Here is a 19,473-nt window from a genome sequence, read left to right as displayed (position 1 = left end):
GCCAAATAGCACTGATGAAAAATTGTGGCCCCCTCCAAGCATTTAAATTGCCCAACCCAGCTGTAGACAAGCAGGTGTGTACCGGTAAACATTGCCATCTACAGGATCGAAAGCGCAATTGCAATCTTGGAGCGCAGGATGGAGTAAACGGGAGCGCGACGATGCAGCCAACTTCAGCGTCATCGTGAACGCGCACGCGAGACGAGACCACCTCGTGCTGGGGAGGCTTCATTCCTTTCCCCTTCCTTGGCAGCTTTCGGAGGCGCGGCCATGGGCTTCTACGGGACCTTGAAGCTCATCTTCTACAAGGTGAGCCGGCGAGCGGCAAACGTTTCCCACCCCCCAAAAAACCGAGACGTGCGCGCGCGCGTCGGCGATGACGAGGCGCTTTGTGATGCGCGTGCGCTTGGCCCACTGCGGCTCGGAGGAAGAGGAGAGTGCTCGTGATGAGAACCACAAGAACGACGATGTCAATAATAACCCGTATGACATTTTGGGGATTGATTGCTCTTGTCTGAAATGCACGCTAGCCAAGGGGGGAATTCTGTGCGATTGTCAGCTCGCACGTCATGGGGAAGGTTTTGTCATGGCATGTCTGGGCCATCACATTTACAGTCTGAATCAGTGACAGTGAACTGAATTGCTAGCAAACATTCAGTGCACACTTTTCAGCTTCAAATTTTCAACATTCACCTGCAAATTTGTCTGCGAAATGTCACTTCCGGTTCACTCGTAGACGCCAGGCCAAAGCAACCGATGGAGCAGTCAGCCAATCGAGGGAGCTTTTAACATGATTGGCTGCCGTTGGATGCTGCCGCCTTGACTGCAGGCCTGGCTGGCCTGACGACTCAGGCGTGATGTTTTGAAGCTCAATGTTGAATTACTCAAACTGAATGTTTTGATGGGGTGGGTGGGATGTGTTAGACAATTGTCACAAATGTACTTCCAGATGCTGCATTCTGAGTCATTCATCGTCACGCCAAAGGGATTTTCAGTGGATATATTAGGAACTCCAGCTCCACTGTAGGTCCGACCTTTTTCAATCTGAGTGCTACCTCTTGGGCACTGATTAATGTGAAGAGCAAAATATAAATAACTATAGGAGTAATACAATAACATTTGCTTTTTCACCAGTGTTAACATTTTCAAATGATCAACAATCCTAAAAAAATCACAATGTTCCATCGCTGGTAACCAATTTTGAGAAGAGTCCTGCAGGTTTCACATTTAGTCCACGAGCACCAGGTTGATGACCCCTGGGGTAGCCCATGTTGAAAATGTCCCCGTATAATATGAGTCGGAAATTCTGATTGATTGATGCTTGTGTTGCTGTCCTCCCTTCAGGTGAAGAGGAAGCTGGATTACGGTCCCGACGGTCGGCCATTCTCCTCAGGAAAGAAGCATTGCAGAGGCGATGCTTACTTCAGGTACACTGGGACGCAGCGGTGCTCCGGACGCTAACAGCTGTTGGCTAATGCGGCTTTCCTTCCTTCTTTCCTTGCTTCCTTCCTTCCTTGCTTCCTTACTAGTACTCCCGGCGCGGTTCAGAGCGCACCCACCACATTCGGGGAGCTCCGGCTGGCCAACGGGCATTCGGCTCAGCGGCGACGCGTCACCTCGGGCCCGCCCCCTCGCGGCCTGCAAGACTGGCTTCACACCTTTCAGGCACTGCCCTCCTTCTCTGTTGTTGGCATGTCCGAACATCACACACACGCACACACACGATAGCCTGTGTCGCTTGTGATATTCATGAGTAGTAATGTCAATGTCAGCGCTAGTTTGTGCAGTGATGTCAAAGCGACAAAGATCAAACCTGAGCAGTGTTTTTTTTAATTTTTTTTATTTGAGAAATCACACCATCAAATAAAGTGTCACAAAAAGGTTAGGGCCTGGCCGATTCATCGGAGAACCGATTTAATCGGCAGATATTAGCTCCAGGGGCGGGGCCATGGGTGGACCTGGGTGTGCACGTTCTGGCTCCGCCCCTGATTCGCTCTTTTAAAAGCATTACATTTTTTGCACGATTGTCTTGTTTCCACATTAACACGTTACAACTTCAGACAACAATCATTTTCAAAGATAATTTTCTGATTTTTCACACAAAGTGATCTGTTGTAAAAGTTAAATGACAAAGTATTGTAAATCAGTCAGTCAGTCATCTTTTATCCCTGTAAGTGACCAAAGGGACCAAAAATAAATTGTTTCATTCATTATATATTTTTTAAAATTAAAATATATTTTAAAAAATCAGTCGCTTATCGGAATTTTATTCTGCCAAATATCGCAATCGGGGTATTAAAAAAAATCTACATTGGTGAGGCCCTACTAAAAGTGTAAGTGCTGAAATCTTGATGACCTGGTCTCGGTTCACTTACAAATTGACTAATGATTCTTGTTCTGCCATCTAGTGGAGCGGAATTCAATTGTTCTGCTTGTCGCTTTATGTCAATGGCACAACTAGATAAGCAAATATCCCTAATTTAGGGCCACTGAAGTCAAATTGTATTCTTACCCGCTGTCCGTCCGTCCCGCTTGAAGATCTGTCCCAGTGTTGGGCAATTTGTCAATTGCGTCCTGGTGTGCAGGCGTGGAGCGGACCCGAGAGGCTGCTGGCACTGGACCACTTGATTGACGCGTGTGAAACGGGCCAGCTGAAACACGTGATGCAGCTCATCCAGCCGCATTTCCAGAGGGACTTCATTTCCCTGCTGCCCAAAGAGGTCAGGTCGCCGAGCACCGCAACACACACGCTTTTTTAAAAAAACATTTTTTTTTATACCACGCACATGATGTGTGTGCGTGCTTGTGCCCTCAGCTGGCTTTGTATGTGCTGAACTTCCTGGCTCCCAGAGACTTGTTGCGGGCGGCGCAGACCTGCCGGTACTGGCGAATCCTGGCCGAGGACAACCTGCTGTGGAGGGAGAAGTGCCGCGAGGAAGGTGAGCCGGCCGCCCGGCGCGTGGGCTGGAGCACCTTCGTACACGAAACCAGCCATCAAAACATTCAATTCGGATTCAATATGCGTCATCGCTGTACCACCGTTACATACGTTGGTAGCTGTAAACCAGGGATGTCAAACTCATTTTTGTCGCGGGTCACATGGTAGTTATGGTTTCCTTCGGAGGGCCTTTATGTGAAACCAAATGTCGGATTGCCTCATACTACGTATAACTGTTGTTGGGTGGAATCCTCGTCCAACCAAAATCATCACTTTTCAGTAGACCCCAAAAACGGCACGCATGGTCAAAGAGCACAAGCTATTTTCTACACATTCGATTGGTCAAGAATTTGTAAAAAAAATAACACCCACACATGGACTAACCAATAGTATAGATTGGTGAGGACAAAAAAAGATATTTATTAAATTGGGACATGAGAGGTTTTGGCCCCGACACCAGCGATATAGTTTTGAAATCACAGGCTTTTTGTTCAAATCGTATTACCCTTATTTTGAAAGCGTAACAAAAAACAAAAAAAAAATGCTTGCAGTATCTGAACATTTTTCAAAAGTGAAGACAATTTTAAATTTTGGCATTTTAGCAAGAAACATAAAGTCAATACACATCATTTGTTTTCGCGGGCCACATAAACTGAGTGGCGGGCCGGATCTGGCCCCCAGGCCCTGAATTTGACACCTGTGCTGTAAACGCTCATGAAATCATTAAGAGTCATATCGTCACACTCTTAAAATAATCGCCTAAGTCATAATTTGACAACATATATATATTTTTTTGCCCTAAGGATGCTGGCCACCTCTGGTAAAAATCGTCTGCATCCTTAGTTAAACAGATCATTCAACTTTACGCCTGAATTCAAATTATTAATACATAAAAAATAATCAGAAAGTGATTCCGTTTTTCATGTTTTCTGAAAAAAAAACATCATAAATGACTTAGCCGATGATTTCAAGAGGGTGACGAATCGATATGTGACTTTGGTGCTTCCCTACTGAATACCCTAAACGTATAAGGAGATAAATTGAATCAGCAGATTAAAAGTGACGTGTTGCAATGTTTTACTAAATACATTTGTGTGCCCATTTGGAAAACAAACCATATGTAATTTTTAATCTGGAAAACAAACTATATGTAATTTTTAATCTGGAAAACAAACTATATGTAATTTTTAATCTGATGTTTACGCGTAGGCGTGTCCGAGTGCACGTCACCCCGCCGCAGGAAGTGCGTCACGTGGAAGTCGACGTACATACGGCAACACCGAATCGACACCAACTGGAGGAAGGGGGACCGGCGCCAGGCCAAGGTAGGCGCGCGCGCGCACGCGCACACGCAAACGCGGACTGAGTGCGTGTGCCTGCAGGTGCTGAAAGGTCACGACGACCATGTGATCACATGTCTCCAGTTCGGCGGTGACCTCATTGTCAGCGGCTCTGACGACAACACGCTCAAAGTGTGGTCGGCCGTCAGCGGCAAGGTGGGGGGCCGCGCCCGTCCGCCGCATCTCCGTTCATCGCAGGGCGTGCGCGCGCTTGTGCAAACACATCGCGCGTCCGCTATTTGCTGACTGCGTGCGTTTTGCGGCGTCTCGCCCAGTGTCTGCGTACGCTGACGGGCCACACGGGCGGCGTGTGGTGCAGTCAGATGGCGGCCGCCGCGGTGATCAGCGGCTCCACCGACCGGACGCTGCGTGTGTGGAATGCCGACAGCGGCGAGTGCGTCCACGTGCTGCACGGGCACACGTCCACCGTGCGCTGCATGCATCTCCACGGCAACCGGTAACAACACGTCCACGTCTCTGTACCTGACCTGCGCGTTTACGTTTGGACTTTTCTCTTATTTTAGAAAACAGATACAGCGGCGCCTTATGATAGGATTGTCCAAGTCCTTTTCCCAGGTGTGTGTGTGTGTGTGTGTGTGCGCTCGCCTTTCAGGGTGGTGTCGGGCTCCCGGGACACGACCGTGCGCGTGTGGGACGTGTCGAGCGGTCGCTGCGAGCACGTGCTGACGGGCCACGTGGCGGCCGTGCGCTGCGTCCAGTACGACGGCCGCCGCGTGGTGTCGGGGGGCTACGACTACATGGTGAAGGTGTGGGACCCCCAAACGGAGGCGTGTCTCCACAATCTGCAGGGACACACCAACCGAGTGTATTCACTACAGGTACACACACACACACACACACGCACAGTCAAGAGTCAAAGTGGGGACATTATTTGCTGTCCACAACCTAATTTACAAGAAATCTTTTGTCATTTGAAAGTCACTCACGGGTGTCCATCTGCATGAAAGCTCCGCCCACACACCGTTAAACAAATATAAGCTCTGATGATCTGAGTTATTCAGATGGAAGGGACATATTTTAGTTTGCCTTGGGGGTCGTTGACCCCAAAAGTGGGAATGTGCGGTAGAATGAACAAATGTGAACCAATAGAAAGAGAGCGAGAGCATTTTGATGGCGTCATGTGGGGTTGATCTGGCTTGACGAGAACTTCCTTTGAAGGGAAGTCCCCTCTTTGTTTTGGTGAAGCATCTGAGCGGGTTCCAAGAAATATTGTTGATCAGATCGTCACCTCCAAGCATTTTGTTTGTGTCTCATCAGGCTGTCTGTTTCGCTACAATTTATCAATGCAACAAACGATAATTATAAAAGCTAGGGTTGGGTGAGTACCGATACCAGGTGTCTGTATCGGGCCAAAACCAGCCTTATTTTAAGGTGTCGGGTACTCATGGATGCTAGCAATACCAGCCAATAATACTCGAAATAAATGTGATGCATTATTGTTAACTCATTCATTGCCAGACATTTCCAGACCCTCTTTTACCCTAACGTTTGAAAAAAATTGAAAAAAATATAAATAAGTTCCTCGGATTGAATGGCCGGTTTGTGAAAAGACAAGTAAATTCGTCAATGGCACTGAATGAGTTAAGGCAAAAAAAAAAAAAAATCTGTAATTGACTAGGTCCTCCTCGGTACTAGTTGGCGCTGTCCTGTGGCAGTTTGACACATTGGCAAATCATCATCTACGTCAGAAAGAAAGGTCTTTGCTCACAATGTTTGGTCATTGTGCTAAACGAAATTTTATAGATCAAAAGTACGCAGGTGTGTCAACCTCATTTTTGTCTTGGGTGGGCCACATCGTAGTTACCGTTTCCCTCAGATGGCCGTTGTGACTGTGAAGCCATATAAATGTTTAACTGCCTCATCATATTATTACATATATGTATGCGACAATTTAATAAACAGCTCATTTTAAAAACAGAAAACCAAAGATAATAGTTGTTGAATTTACAGTAAAAAAGGGGTTTGGAAACAAAAAAAATGCTGCAATATCTGAAGATGATAAATTATTACATATCGTCACTATCCTGTGAAAAACACTTATGTCCAATTTTGGATTTTTTTTTTTAATTTTCACGTTAATCTGATGTCTGTAACAGGGAAACACCATTCACGTAAAAAGAAGACAATTGGAAAAAAAAATGGACATAAGTGTTTTTCACAGGATAGCGACGATATGAAAGTTTGAAATTCTGGCAGATTTTAGCAAGAATCATAGAAGTTGATGCACAGGATTCGCTTTCGCGGGTCACATGAAATGATCTGGCACGCGGGCATGAGTTTCACGCCCGTGTACAAGAGGGATTGGTATCGGTGAGTACTGGCACTGGTATCGGTCTGGTCTGAAAAAAAAAGTGACTTATGCGTCTTGAATAAACACAACTTTGTCCAAGCTGAGAACTTGCAAAGGCCCGATCCACATACTTGTGTTGTGCTCCGTGCAGTTTGACGGCGTTTTCGTGGTGAGCGGCTCGCTTGACACGTCCATCCGAGTGTGGGACGCGGAAACAGGTGCGACCTTTGCCGGGAGAACGGGCCGGCGGGCCAAGAGCGGCCTGACATTTTCACCAGCCGCGTCTCCCCGCAGGCGCCTGCGTCCACACGCTGACGGGCCACCAGTCGCTGACCAGCGGGATGGAGCTTCGAGACCGCATCCTGGTGTCCGGGAACGCCGACTCCACCGTTCGCGTGTGGGACATCCGGACGGGCCGCTGTCTGCACACCCTGCAAGGTGAGGCGCCGGCGCCGGCGCCGAGCGACAGGAGCCCGTCGCTGACGGCGCGCCCTCGTTGTCGCCAGGTCCCAACAAGCACCGGTCGGCGGTGACGTGCTTGCAGTTCTGCCGAGGTCTGGTCCTGTCCAGCTCGGACGACGGCACGGTCAAACTGTGGGACCTCCGGACGGGCGCCTGGCTGCGCGACGTGGTGGCGCTGCAGAGCTGCGGATCCGGTAAGCGCCGTTTCCACGCGTCTATGGCGGTGCTTCTCAAACCGTAGCTTGCCGCAATTTGAAGTAAAAACGGCGCCCTCCAGAATTATCGGCACCCCCGGACGACTACGGTCACCCGGCAAACAATCCGATGTCCTCGTCACTTTGGCCAGGTGGCGTGGTGTGGCGCATCAAGGCCTCCGACACCAGGCTGGTTTGCGCGGCCGGCAGCAGGATGGGCACCGAGGAGACCAAACTGCTGGTGCTGGACTTCGACCTGGACGAGGAGCAGCCGGACCAGAAGGGATGGAACGGGTCGGGCCAGGATTCCGTCGCTGAGGATTCCGTCGCTGAGGATTCCGCCGGTTAAAAACGGATTTGTCGCCGGACCCATACGTGAGGCGACCCCGGGTTTTGAGGACGCAAAACAATTCCAGCACCAGAAAGTGCTGACTCACTATTGCTGCTAACCAACGGGGAACTCCACGCCAGACCGACAACTTTGTTGTCGTGGTGTGAATGCTTGACATCCCCAGTGCATGCTTTGCTGGGATCGTTTCCCTCTATGGCTCCCATCCATCAATGCTCGTGTTAAGTTTTCCGTGGCCAAAATGTTGTGCTATCATGAGTTAGAGTGTAGTTTGGGGATTTCATTGGCTGTGAAGAGTGAGAATGTGATTCCCAAATCAAAAGTGTTTTAAAGCGGAAGTCAACCCAAACACGTTTTTTTTTTCCAAGGATATGTTCCCAGCAGGCCCACTAGTTGAAACACGGCATTCTGATTAACTTTGCGTTTGCGGAAAAAAAAGTTATGCAGCAAAATACGCTTGTTTTTAGCCATGTCTGGGGGCGGCCATTTTGTCTTCTTTCGACTGAAAATGACATCACAACTCCTCACAACGACCAATCACGGCTGACCCGTTTTCTGAATCTGAGCCGTGGTTGGTCGGTGTGAGCAGTTGTGATGTCATTTTTAGTCGACAGAAGACAAAATGGCCGCCCCCAGACATGGCTAAAAACGAGCGGAATAACACTTATTCCACAAACGCAATATTTATCAGAATGACCTGTTTCAACTAGTGGGCTTGCATAGAACATTCTTGAAAAAAATATGTTTGCGTTGACTTCCCTCTTTGACTGGAATGCGTAAGAATCATCTGATTATTCTTAATATAACAAGGGGAACCCCACCGCTACCGCCTGCCAGAAACTAAGCTAACGACTTGCATCCACTAGATAGACACAGGTGTGTACATGTGTGTGTGTGTGTGTGTGTGTGTGTGTTAGGGCTACAACTGACGATTATTTCAACAATCGATTAATTGCATTTGAAAAAACCTTTATTAAATTTCCGTCCCTTAATTCAAAAACAGGCCATTTCAAGTTGACGGTGCAGAAAACACACAAACATAAATGAATGATTCAGTTGCTGTTTTGGTCCGTGGCATTTGTCAGAAAATTGGCAAAAATGGTGACGATTGTTTTCCAAAGCAAATGTCTTATTTTGAAAAACGCAAAGATAATCAGTCTGCTTTCACAAAGGACCACAGAAGTCATTTACTGGCGAGTCTGAAATTGCGAGGATTTGGACAATTTGAGGTGAATGTCACTCATCGATTAAATTTATCAGAAAAGTTTGATGATGAATCGATTAGTTGTTGCACCTGTGGTGTGTGTGAGTTTATGTAAGATAATGTAAATCCAAGAAGAGTGTGTACATATTGTGCTTTTGCTAAACTAACAGCGAAACGGTGAAGATGTCAATAAAGACGACTTTTTGAAAGACGTTGCGTGCGCAACACCATCATTTGAGTCGAGCGTTTAGAAGACGTTTATTTGGGCGCGGACGAGAGGAGGCACAGCTGTGGCTCTGGCAAACAACGCAAAAGTACAAAGAAGAAACAAAGTCATCCCAAGTCATCGGAGCGACGTGTGGCGGAAGGCGCGGCGCCGCCCGGCCCGCATCACCTGATGGTCCGGTACATCATGAAGTCGACGGTGGTGCACGGCGGGAACTTGCCCACGGAGCTCTCCTGCACCGGCGTGTACACTTTGATCTGCCGCATGTGCGTGTCTCGGCCGTTCTGGTGGTTGGCCAGCACGGCGATCTGGATCATGAAGGTCCGGACGGGCTCGTTGCTCCGCTGCTTCAGGAGCGACACGTGAATCCAGCCGCTGGGCTCCACCATCTCCAACTGCTGCACGCATCAACAACGAGAAGAAAATGAAGGAGTGCAAACCGGCCGCAAACACACGTCAGGTACGTGCGGCGCTCTCGCTCTCTCAACAATTTCAAGAAAGATCTTGAATTCGAGTCGAGCAACACGGATGGGCAAAGTGCTTTGTTTGGATTTGTTTGGTAAAACACGTCCAGCTTCAAACAATACAATCTCGGTGTAATTGTGTTCATATATTTCGATCACGTATGATGACTTTTCAACATTTGGTGACTGTAACATAATTATGCCACAGCGATGACGTTAACCATACAAAGTGGCCTTGACATGCGAGTTCATTTCAACGCAAGGACATTTTGCATCTCAAATCCCCTTTTCCTACTGAAATGAATGGAAAGGCAATTAATGAATACAAGCCATCCCAAAAAACAACTAAAACTGTTGTGTATTTTAGTGAGGGAAAATAACTCTCCTGTGATATGGTATTGTACGTTATCAAATCATGCAGTAATGACATTATTAAATAGAATTAAACTTTTTTTTTTTTTTTTTCAATGCATCACTACAAGTCCTCTCAGCTCATCAGGACAGCACTAATTTTCGTCGTTCTACACAGAGGATCAGAGGTGCCAACGACTCGAGAACTAATCGATTGTCAAATAAATCAATAATTATTTTTAATCATCAAATTATTTAGATCCTTTTTTAATTTAAAATTGTGCAAATTCTCAGAATTTTAGCTTCTCAGCAGTAAATCTTCTCCAATTTCTGCCGTTCTCCATGAAAGTGGACTGAGGTTCGTGTTGAATCAAAATAAAACATTTGCTTTTACTTTAAAACAATGATTCACATTTTTACCTATTTTCTGACATGTTACGGACCCAACCACTCAATCATAATTTTTGTTTGTGCCCTGTCAGTTTGAAATGTCCAGTTTTCGAATAAAGGGATGGAAATCCAAACAAGTTATTTGATCCAATTAAATCGACAAAATAATTGACGAATCAATCGAATAGTAAAATAATTGTTAGATGCAACCCCACCGCAGATAAAGAATGAGTACCATCACTTTGTCTGTCTGGATGTGTTGCTACACCACTTGTGTTTAATCCATTTCATAAAGGGTTAGAGCACCGCAACATTGGAGATGACTTGATTAAACAAAGTGTACTTGTCCTTGTTGCTTGTTTAGGACTAGAGTCAACTTCTGCCGCGAGTGGCAATAAATGGCCTTTTGAAGCAATCGCCCACCAGTCGGGAATGAGTGAATGATTCCGAACGCACGTTCACCCAGTCATTCCCGACTCCCGAATCACAGCCATGAGATTTTTGATCTGGATGTGTCAAAATCCAGGTATGGTCCTTCTCACCCTGACTTCATGTAGGTCGTGGAAGTTATTGCCCACTCTGACGGAAATCTTGCTGGGCGTGTAGCTTTCGTCCGACTTGTAGTCTGCGTAGATGCACAGCATCTTCACCGTGGTCCTCCTCCTGGACGCAGCAGTGAGACAACAAAACGGTGGTGCAGAAATGGCGGGCAGGCGCACTTGCACGTACCTAAACTGGATGTTGACTAGATGTGGTTGGGATCCATCCGACTGCCAGTACGTCTCCAGGTTGTCATCCCTCAGCTGGTCCACACCGAACCCTGAGGAAGTGGCATGGCGGTCAAATGGTGTGCGTACTTGGTTGCGTTTTCATCATTTTGGCCGTTTTACACGTTTCAGGTTCATGGTACATTGTGATTTCAGTGGGTTAAATATTTCTGATTCTTTTGTTATGTCAATAATCACAGCTTGATTTTCCATTATACGGGTTTTAATTTTGCGTTAGAACCTCCTTGGGTTCTAAAACTTTTGGAGTTATGTGCTGACCCGGTTTGCAGGAGGATAGCGACCACACCGCCTGTGAGCCGATCTCCCGAACGGTACCGGTCCGCTCCAGCTGTTTCGGGTCGGCTCCGGGCGGCGTCTTGCTTGGGGTGGCCATCGCCCGATCTGGTGAGGGAAAAACAGAACGTGCAATGAGAGCACAAAGCGGACTAGGTTGCCGGTTGTTAATCTGACGAACAGAACCTGGCTCACAAACACTTGCGTGCTGGTTTTCACCTTTTTACGGTTGTCCGCCTTCACGACTTTTGACTCAGTTTTACGACGAGCCCTTGCTGCTGATAAACAACATTTGGTGTGGAAAAGTTGCAAAATTCCACCACTGCAATTCAAAATAACGCAAAAGACGAGAGACGCTTCTCCTTTTTCGCTTTTCTTCTTTGCATAAAATTGCGCTTGACATAAACCCAGTTTCACATGCATTACCGCCACCTTCCGAACTGGAGGAGAGAGCAGTTAACCGGTACGAGGTTACACGAAAATGAACGAGACTGTTTGTGTGCTGTTTATCTCTGCCATTAATACAAATGGGGAGTCATGTTTAAACGTATCATATGCGGGACTTGATTTCTTCCGGCCTCCTCAACCCAACCTCTGACAAGTGGAAGAGAATGGAAGGATGGATGGAATTATTTCATTATATCTTAAAGAATAAATGAAATGACTTCTATATATGTTTTGTTATATATATGAACAATTCGGCATACATGTTTTGCCTAGTGTTGTGTCACTGAGTGGTTAAATGTACTTCCTTGAATTTACGTCCGCAAATGTCCCACTCGGACGTACTGACGTCACTTCCAATCGTACGTCGTCCAATCCGGCACAGGCCGCCGGTGCCATGTTGTGATCGTTGAGGAAATCGATTGTGGCCGAAGTTCACTTGGCAAAGTGGATCCAAAACTCCACTAAAAGCACAATTTGACAGCGACCATGGAGGTAAGAGGGAATATGACGCATATTGACGTAAAAATAAATACAACAGTGGTCGTCATCGTGATGACTGGCGGCGATTAAAATAAAACAGACTCAAAAGGGTTGGCGTAAATCGTGATTTGTATTTGAATTGACGCGGGTTTTGTCTGTGTGTGTTGTGAAGCCTGTGAGCACGTCTCAAATTGAAGCAAGATTAAAACTTGTGTACAGCATTTGTATTAGTTGAGCGCGATGCAACACTTGCCGGATGTGTCACGTTCATCAGCGTAAAAGCACACGCCAATGGAAGTCGGTTTGGGGCTTGACAGTTAATGTTGCTCAGTAACGATTTCGATACACGGCTGCGTTGTGAAGTAAATGTCCGAGGGGGAACTGTGGTGTTTTATTTTGAAACAAACACGGATGCATATCCGCTCTGGCGATTTGCGTAGTATGCGTACCTTGACTCCTCCTTACCCATCGGTGGCTCGGGTTCCATTGAGCAGCCTGGTGCGTGCCAGACGTCGGCGATTTGTGTCGGGCGAGACGGTCACGCTTGAAGTCGTTTGAACCGGCGGTGACATGCTCGGAGCCTGGTCGGCGTGTGTCCGCTGACTGGGGAGAGAGGGGGGCGTTCGTTTTGGGAGGACAGACAAGGAAACGAGCGACCACCGAGTGAGCAGCAGTACCGCAGCCTTGCGTCAAATCCGGCTAAAAGCTAAACGGCCGTACGACGTGGGAATAACCACGTTAGGAGGGGTTATTTTGGGCGTCCACATGTTGGATTGCCGCTGCTGCTTCTGTTGACTTTCTGTCCATTCTGTCAGAAGCACAGAGCAAGAATATTATTGTGATTATTGAGCAACGACTGGCCGTTCCGTTTGTTTTTGGGGGGGGAGGCGTGATGGACCTGAATTTTTACTCCCATCTTACCGGCGGAAGCGGGCAGCACGACGGCGATCCAGAGTTCCTGGACCCGCAGTCCTTCAACGGATTTGACTCAGACAACAAGGTGACCCCTGTGTGTTCAGTGGGGGGACTGATGTCATTTGCCATCCGCGCCAACCTGATTTCATTCATTACAACTGCATGTTTCCATCTTTTAACACACTCTTCAATGTTTTAGTTCCCAGGTGGCAGTGACAACTACCTGACAATTTCCGGGTCGGGTCACCCCTTCCTGGCTCCGTCAGAGGTAAGTAAACCTTCCAGTATGTTCTGGGTCATCTGACTGTTACTACTGGTGCGCCTCTTCCCACCTTCCAGACCTTCCACACTCCTAGTCTGGGCGATGAGGAGTTTGAGATCCCTCCCATCTCGCTGGACCCGGATTCGTCCCTTACCGTTTCTGACGTGGTGTCTCATTTTGGGGAGCTGCCGGACGCCAGTCCCTCCGACAATGTGGTGGTCCCGGGGAATGCCGTGGTGGAAGGCGATGACCCCTCTTTCGCCTCCACCTTTGTCCATCCCCCTTCCCAGGGTCTGGAGCACCTGAGTCTGGGAGTCATCAACCAGTCCGGAGGTGCCCTGCTGGGCTCATCTCTGGGAATGGTGAGGACGTTCAATCCGAGCTGTGGTCAGTCGGACGCACGCGAGCACGCTCATCCGTTTCCCGTGTGCGCAGGATTTGGGCCATCCCATCGGCTCGCAGTTTAGCGGCTCATCTCCGGTCACCATCGACGTTCCACTGGGGGACATGAGCCAAGGCCTGCTGGGCTCCAACCAACTGACCACCATCGATCAGTCGGAGCTCAGTGCTCAGCTGGGTCTCGGTTTGGGGGCTGGGAATATTTTACAGCGCCCGCAGTCGCCGGAACGCCCGCTGTCGGCCACGGCGTCGCCCACCAGCTCGCTGCAGGATGACGACATGGACGACTTCCGGAGGGTGAGATTCCCGCCTGTCTTTCTTTTAAAGTGGATTGGAGGATGAATGGAAGGAATCATATTTAAGCATAGATATTGTTCTTATTTTATAAGCAGACATGCATGCATAATAATACAATTCAAAATATGTAAATAGAACTATAGTATGATTTCATATAAACATCTTCATGATATATAAATTATTTCACTAATAAACAAAAACATGATTGTTGAGTTAAATATTATTTACCCCCTGACCCAGCCCATTCAAAAATGAACAAAACTCCAAAAATGCCAGCAAATCTGCTTATTTGCCATCTAAATTATCAGATGACTATCTACTGTACGAATACATTTGGATGTGAGATTGTTCATTTTAACCATAAACATCATATTTGTTAAATATATGACCCTACACAGTAAACTGCAGACAGCAGGGCACAGTACAAAAGCAAGTTAAAAAATACAAATATGTACAACAAACTGTACTATGTTTTGGACTACACAACCAAAAAATACATACAACATGAAACCTAAAAAAATACAATCACAAAAAAACCGGAGTATTTTTATATCATGGATTGTCACTTGGGAGGGTCTGGAATTTATGAAGGGGGGGGATTACTGTAATATCATAAAAACTTCACATATTCAACTGTATTTGCTTTAAATGTGGTTGTTTTTGTCAGACGATTTACATTGCTTATTTAGCGCCAACCTTCAGCTTTGTAAATTCTGGTTTATTCCCATTGAAAGTTTCCAACGTTGAAAAACGTCAAGCTTACTTCTTATGTGACGCGCCACATTCTTCTCTCCCCACCCATCAGAGCATCCTGGTGGAGTCTCCCATCTCTCAGACCTACTGCCCCGGCGTCATCTCCCTGGACCCCACTGTGGCCGAGGCGGCGCCGTCCGGCCCCGCCTCCGGCGCCTCGGCGCTCACCGGTCGGAAGGGAAGGGGCGGGAAGACGGGGAAGAAGAAGGAAGACCCCAACGAGCCGCAGAAGCCAGTGCCGGCGTACGCTCTCTTCTTCAGGGACACTCAGGCAGCCATTAAAGGACAAAACCCCAAAGCCACTATAGGAGAAGTTTCAAAGATCGTGGCGTCCATGTGGGACAGCCTCGGGAAGGAGCAGAAGCAGGTCATGTGCTCAATGTGTCTGCACTGCGACCTTGACTTTTGAGTGACTTCACAGGTGACAAATGCTGCTTTCCTTCCGTACAGGTTTACAAGAGGAAAAATGAATTGGCCAAGAAGGATTACTTGAGAGCACTTGCAGAGTACAGAGCCACCCTCAATTGTCATGTAAGACGATAATTATATTATTTTTCTCGTGAGAGCGGCCCACACGTTTTACTATCCAACCGCCTTTTCTTCAGGTCCCCATCGAAGTGTTGGATTCAGCGCCGTCGCCGTCGCCGCCGCCTCCTCCTGCGGCGGCCCCGGCGCCGCCTCGCCCCAGCAGGGCCCAGCAGTACAACCCCGAGGAGAACACCATCACCAACATCTGCACTTCCAACATCATCTTAGACCTGCCTCAGGTCACCACGCGCTCCCGCACGGGCGCCATCAGACCGCAACCTCCGCCCGATTCCAACCCGCCCACCGTCGCCAAGATCATCATCAAGCAGACGCAGCTGCCCTCGGGCGCCGTGTCGGTCACGGCCGTGCCCGCCTCGTCGCCGCGGCAGCCGCCGCCGCTGCAGCAGATGCAGAGCACGCCGCCGCCGCCCAGGTTGCAGCAGATGGTGCACGCCCAAGCTCCGCCGCCCCTGCAGGCCAAGCCCCGGGCCACGGCGCCGCCGCCGCTACAGATCAAGGTGGTTCCGTCGGTACGCCAGGCTGATCCCGGCGCTCCGCTGATTGTGACATCGGCTTGTGAAACGTCGGATTTGGCCAAGGCGGCGGGACAGTCGGCCGCCGCTGCTGCCGTGACAAAAGGAGAGGAAATGATGGAGGCAGAGGAAGGGGTAAATATGTTTGATTTTGGAGTCCGGCCCCGCTGTTGACAATGTTAATCAGGCCTGGGCAAAGTACACCCATCCAGTCTCTGATCGGCCCATGCAAAGTTTTTATGAAGTCAAAATAAAATGGAGTGACGGTGCAAAGACATTTGTGTGCAGGTGCACATACGCAATGAATGGGCTGGTCGAAATGCTAAGTGCAGTGTGAAAAAGCCTTGAGAGGTCGCGCCTCAAAACAGGGCTGTAGTCAAGTCTACCTTTTATCGGGTCTAAGTCAAGTTTGAGTCACAAATGTCAGAGTCCCAAGTCCAGATGAGATTTAAGAGTAAATCTTGAAACAGAAAAATACTTTTTGCACGACCACAAAATGAGAGAAATTTCATTATGCTCAACTCTTCTTAGATGGCCCTTTGCTTTACTACAGTACATGTGTGCAGACAACCAAAACAATTACCTCTTTTTGCGGTGCCTCTGCATGTGTCGTATGTGTCCAAAACCGTCTTCTTACAGAATCTGCAGGTTGCTTCATGTTTTTTTTTTTTTTTGAAGACATTGTGGTTAATGCCAGCTCTTGGTGGTTGGTAAAACCACATTTTATAACCCCGCTATTGGCTGACATGATGGAAAGAAAAAGACTGCATACTTTGAAGCTCACAATCAGGTGGCTATTTTGATAGTGAAAAACTTTTATTTGAAGTTTCTTTTGAAGAAGGACATCAATTTCCAGGAATATCAATGAGTCGCTAAAAAATTTTGCGAGTTTAATGCCCAAGTTTGAGTCAAATGCCAAGGAGTCTGAATCAAGTACGAGACATAAAAAAAAAAAAAAAAGGGTTGAGTCTGCACTCGAGTACTATACAGCCCTGGCTTAAAATCTCAACACAAAATTTGATGCTCGGATGTATTTCATGTGTTAGTAAAACTGTATTTGTTTGTATATAATACAACTGCGCTATGTTCCGGTTCCTCTTTTGGAAAATGACTTGTGTTGCCAATGTCACTTGTGTGTCAGATGGAGGTGGAGGTGAAAGTGGCCCCCGGGCCTGGTATCACACCCGCTGCCAGTCCAAACATTTGCGTGCGCACCGGTTGCACCAACCCAGCGGTGGACAGCAAAGACTGGGACAAAGAGTACTGCAGCAACGAGTGTGTCGCCACACACTGCAGGTGACCGTTCCTTCAAACTTGTTTAGTTTATTTGTTAGTTTTTCTTGCATTGTTTTTTTTTTTACAGCAGCTTGGATCTAAATTTCATCATATGCTTTCCTGCTCCTCTGCGTGCAGGGACGTGTTCACGGCCTGGTGCGCCATCCGAGGGCAGAACTCCGCCACAGTCACCTAGCGGCGGGAGCCTTGTGACCAGTCCATCCATCAATCAGATTTTTTATTTTTGTGGGGTCTTTTTTTAGCGCTTACCCTGTTAAGGGTCACGGGGAAGCTGGAGTCTATCTCAGCTGACAGCGACTGAAAGGTGGACTGGTCGCCAGTCCATCACTGGGCACATAGAGACAAACAACCATTTACACCTACAGTCACTAAAGTCAGTTACACTACTCTCTCAGTGACCCCCCCCCCCCATTGCCCCCCCTTCCCCTCCCATGACCAAGGACAAGTGAAGGCCAGATGAGGCTCAGGTATTGGCACACGGCTTTGATCCTGTTAGGAGTCAAGACGCTGCTGCCGGGTGTTTCTTTATTCAGCTCTTTGAGAAGATTCAATTGTGTGTTTGTGTTATATTGAGGATTGAGGTGCGTGAGTGAAATGTGAAAAAGTGAACTCCTCTGTAAACATTTGGGCAGCAGCTTCCTTGCGTGTTGACAAAAAAGGGTGGAGCAAACGCACCTCACTCCATCACGCACAATTTTTTTTCTGTTTGTCGTCCGGATCGGATCTGTCGTTGTCATTAGTCGCGTTCCCGAGGTGACCGCTAATGAGCGGCTTCTGACTTGAGTGGGCGGGTGGGGGGGAACATACTTTTGGTATGAACACAAGTTTTAGTTTGGGTTTACAAGAGAGGGCTCAAGGTTTTTAGCGAGGTGGTCACCAAACGTGCAAGCCGCCTTTCAGGACAAAGCAACACTCGAGAACTGGTGCTATGATTCAAGAAACAAAAAAAAACTGTCCTCTTGCTTGGATTATTGTTGTTATCAACCGTGTTGCATATTTCGTGTCGTGTGGAACACCTGAGGTGAACGTGTCGAGTGAAAAATACATCAATCATGTTGATGCTACTGAAAATGAATTTAAGAGCATTTTTTTTAAAGGAATATCAAATATTGAGTGCTTGTGTGCTGAGGAATTCAGCAGGAACGGAGGATGGCTAATAAAATATTTTATGTTTTAATATATTTGGTGTTTTAATATCTGGGACCTCACAAATGACACCTGTTTGCCACAATTTTGCATAGCTTGCGTATTGTCTTTTTGTGCATTACAACAAATATTACTCCGCAGAAGTTATTTGAGCCCAAAAATGTCTCGGCTCTTAAAAGTGTAAAAATTCTTAGATGATTTTTTTTTTCATTCTACCAGTGAACCAGTGGCATCAGAACTATTCGCAGTTTTTTTGCCATATAATTGGAAAATGTTATATGTAATTAGAGCCCTGAAAAGGTGAATAGATCACAGTAACATTGATTTTGATTACATATTTATGAACAAATCAAACAAGGTAAACAACTAATGAAACAATGAACTGCTACATATATATTTTTGTTTTGTTACATTCAAACAATTATAACAAATTTTTTTGGCCTATGTGGCAGTTACCACATTTTGAACATTCACTCTCAGTTTGGGCTTAGGGTCCATTGTTTTCGGTGGCTGAGGGTCCAAGCTGGGGCTGGTCCTTCTCTTGTTATTGCTGCTCGCTTGCTGGACCACGCAAGCCCCTCCGGAGGGATGACTTCTCTTTGCAGTTGCAGGAAAAATGAGAGCCCTGCATAACTCTCCTAGGAACAGTCGTCGCTTGTACAACGTTTGCTGGTTCCAACTGGGGTCCATGGCGGTGAACAAACACCGCAAATGTCTTGTAACAATATATGTCCAGCATTTGTAAACAAAGGTACATGGGTCATCTCAGTGACCGCTGGTGGCAGGTCTAAGTGACACAACCTGCAAAAAAACTTAAAAAAAAACAAACATCAGCTGACGTCAGACACGTGCACAGACACTCACCGGTATGCGCTGAAAAAAGTGTGATGTCAGAAAGCTCTTTAGCAATATCGGCGTAGGATTAATTTCTATAGTTAAAAATGCTTATCAAGTATTGTCTGCAATGGTTTCGTTCTAAAAGTTTAAATTTGTAAATATGAATTTTTCAAAGAGGAATTATTAATAAAGACTAGTTTTACTGCTATCCTTGTTAAGGAAAACCCTCCAATAAATTTCCAATGAGTAAAGTCAGAAGTCAATATTATCAATAATATACTGGGATACAT

General features: G+C 47.1%; 3 protein-coding genes across 8 annotated transcripts; 2 read left to right on the top strand and 1 right to left on the bottom strand.

Moving 5' to 3' along the window:
- The first annotated feature begins 139 nt into the window (after positions 1-139).
- On the top strand, positions 140-8,045 carry LOC147151176 (F-box/WD repeat-containing protein 7-like). Of its 3 annotated transcripts, none has more exons than XM_086024392.1 (13): positions 140-309; positions 1,345-1,427; positions 1,530-1,665; positions 2,586-2,720; positions 2,816-2,939; positions 4,148-4,263; positions 4,363-4,434; positions 4,554-4,735; positions 4,892-5,117; positions 6,741-6,807; positions 6,884-7,027; positions 7,096-7,245; positions 7,398-8,045. In XM_086024392.1, the coding sequence occupies exons 1-13, from the start codon at positions 271-273 to the stop codon at positions 7,592-7,594; spliced, it is 1,671 nt and encodes a 556-aa protein (XP_085880518.1). In that variant the 5' UTR covers positions 140-270; the 3' UTR covers positions 7,595-8,045. The 3 variants fall into 3 exon arrangements, with proteins under 3 accessions (XP_085880518.1, XP_085880517.1, XP_085880516.1); XM_086024391.1 differs by having other exon boundaries at positions 4,321-4,434; XM_086024390.1 differs by having other exon boundaries at positions 4,148-4,434.
- Positions 8,046-9,031: 986 nt separating this feature from the next.
- On the bottom strand, positions 9,032-12,100 carry anapc10 (anaphase promoting complex subunit 10). 3 transcript variants are annotated; one of them, XM_086015201.1, is made up of 5 exons: positions 11,510-12,089; positions 11,276-11,398; positions 10,959-11,049; positions 10,772-10,892; positions 9,032-9,419 (listed from the first exon to the last, which is right to left on the bottom strand). In XM_086015201.1, the coding sequence occupies exons 2-5, from the start codon at positions 11,388-11,390 to the stop codon at positions 9,189-9,191; spliced, it is 558 nt and encodes a 185-aa protein (XP_085871327.1). In that variant the 5' UTR covers positions 11,391-11,398; positions 11,510-12,089; the 3' UTR covers positions 9,032-9,188. The 3 variants fall into 3 exon arrangements, with proteins under 3 accessions (XP_085871327.1, XP_085871324.1, XP_085871322.1); XM_086015198.1 differs by having other exon boundaries at positions 9,032-9,422; positions 11,510-12,039; XM_086015196.1 differs by having other exon boundaries at positions 9,032-9,422; positions 10,772-11,049; positions 11,510-12,100.
- tox4b (TOX high mobility group box family member 4 b) lies at positions 12,075-18,381 on the top strand. 2 transcript variants are annotated; one of them, XM_086015185.1, is made up of 10 exons: positions 12,079-12,229; positions 13,105-13,217; positions 13,332-13,400; positions 13,472-13,756; positions 13,830-14,090; positions 14,896-15,210; positions 15,294-15,374; positions 15,449-16,039; positions 17,046-17,200; positions 17,318-18,381. In XM_086015185.1, the coding sequence occupies exons 2-10, from the start codon at positions 13,110-13,112 to the stop codon at positions 17,373-17,375; spliced, it is 1,923 nt and encodes a 640-aa protein (XP_085871311.1). In that variant the 5' UTR covers positions 12,079-12,229; positions 13,105-13,109; the 3' UTR covers positions 17,376-18,381. The 2 variants fall into 2 exon arrangements, with proteins under 2 accessions (XP_085871316.1, XP_085871311.1); XM_086015190.1 differs by lacking the exon at positions 13,105-13,217 and having other exon boundaries at positions 12,075-12,229.
- The last annotated feature ends 1,092 nt before the right edge of the window (positions 18,382-19,473 follow it).

Source organism: Filicampus tigris, chromosome 2 (assembly GCF_054856515.1).
Source record: "Filicampus tigris isolate MCC_2025a chromosome 2, RoL_Ftig_1.0, whole genome shotgun sequence".
Classification (NCBI taxonomy): domain Eukaryota; kingdom Metazoa; phylum Chordata; class Actinopteri; order Syngnathiformes; family Syngnathidae; genus Filicampus; species Filicampus tigris.
The sequence above is the reverse complement of the archived record's forward strand: the minus strand, read 5'-3'. Positions and strand labels throughout refer to the sequence as shown.

Excerpts from the sequence above, each read along its gene's own strand:
- LOC147151176 (XM_086024390.1), top strand. The coding sequence starts at position 271 with ATGGGCTTCTACGGGACCTTGAAGCTCATCTTCTACAAG. Across the intron at positions 310-1,344 it reads TGAAGCTCATCTTCTACAAG|GTGAAGAGGAAGCTGGATTA; the intron begins GTGAGCCGGCGA and ends TCCTCCCTTCAG. Across the intron at positions 1,666-2,585 it reads ACTGGCTTCACACCTTTCAG|GCGTGGAGCGGACCCGAGAG; the intron begins GCACTGCCCTCC and ends CCTGGTGTGCAG.
- anapc10 (XM_086015196.1), bottom strand. The coding sequence starts at position 11,390 with ATGGCCACCCCAAGCAAGACGCCGCCCGGAGCCGACCCGAAACAGCTG. Across the intron at positions 11,050-11,275 it reads GCTATCCTCCTGCAAACCGG|GGTTCGGTGTGGACCAGCTG; the intron begins GTCAGCACATAA and ends CCACTTCCTCAG. Across the intron at positions 9,423-10,771 it reads ACGACCTACATGAAGTCAGG|CAGTTGGAGATGGTGGAGCC; the intron begins GTGAGAAGGACC and ends TGATGCGTGCAG.
- tox4b (XM_086015185.1), top strand. The coding sequence starts at position 13,110 with ATGGACCTGAATTTTTACTCCCATCTTACCGGCGGAAGCGGGCAGCAC. Across the intron at positions 13,218-13,331 it reads GATTTGACTCAGACAACAAG|TTCCCAGGTGGCAGTGACAA; the intron begins GTGACCCCTGTG and ends TCAATGTTTTAG. Across the intron at positions 13,401-13,471 it reads CCTTCCTGGCTCCGTCAGAG|ACCTTCCACACTCCTAGTCT; the intron begins GTAAGTAAACCT and ends CCCACCTTCCAG.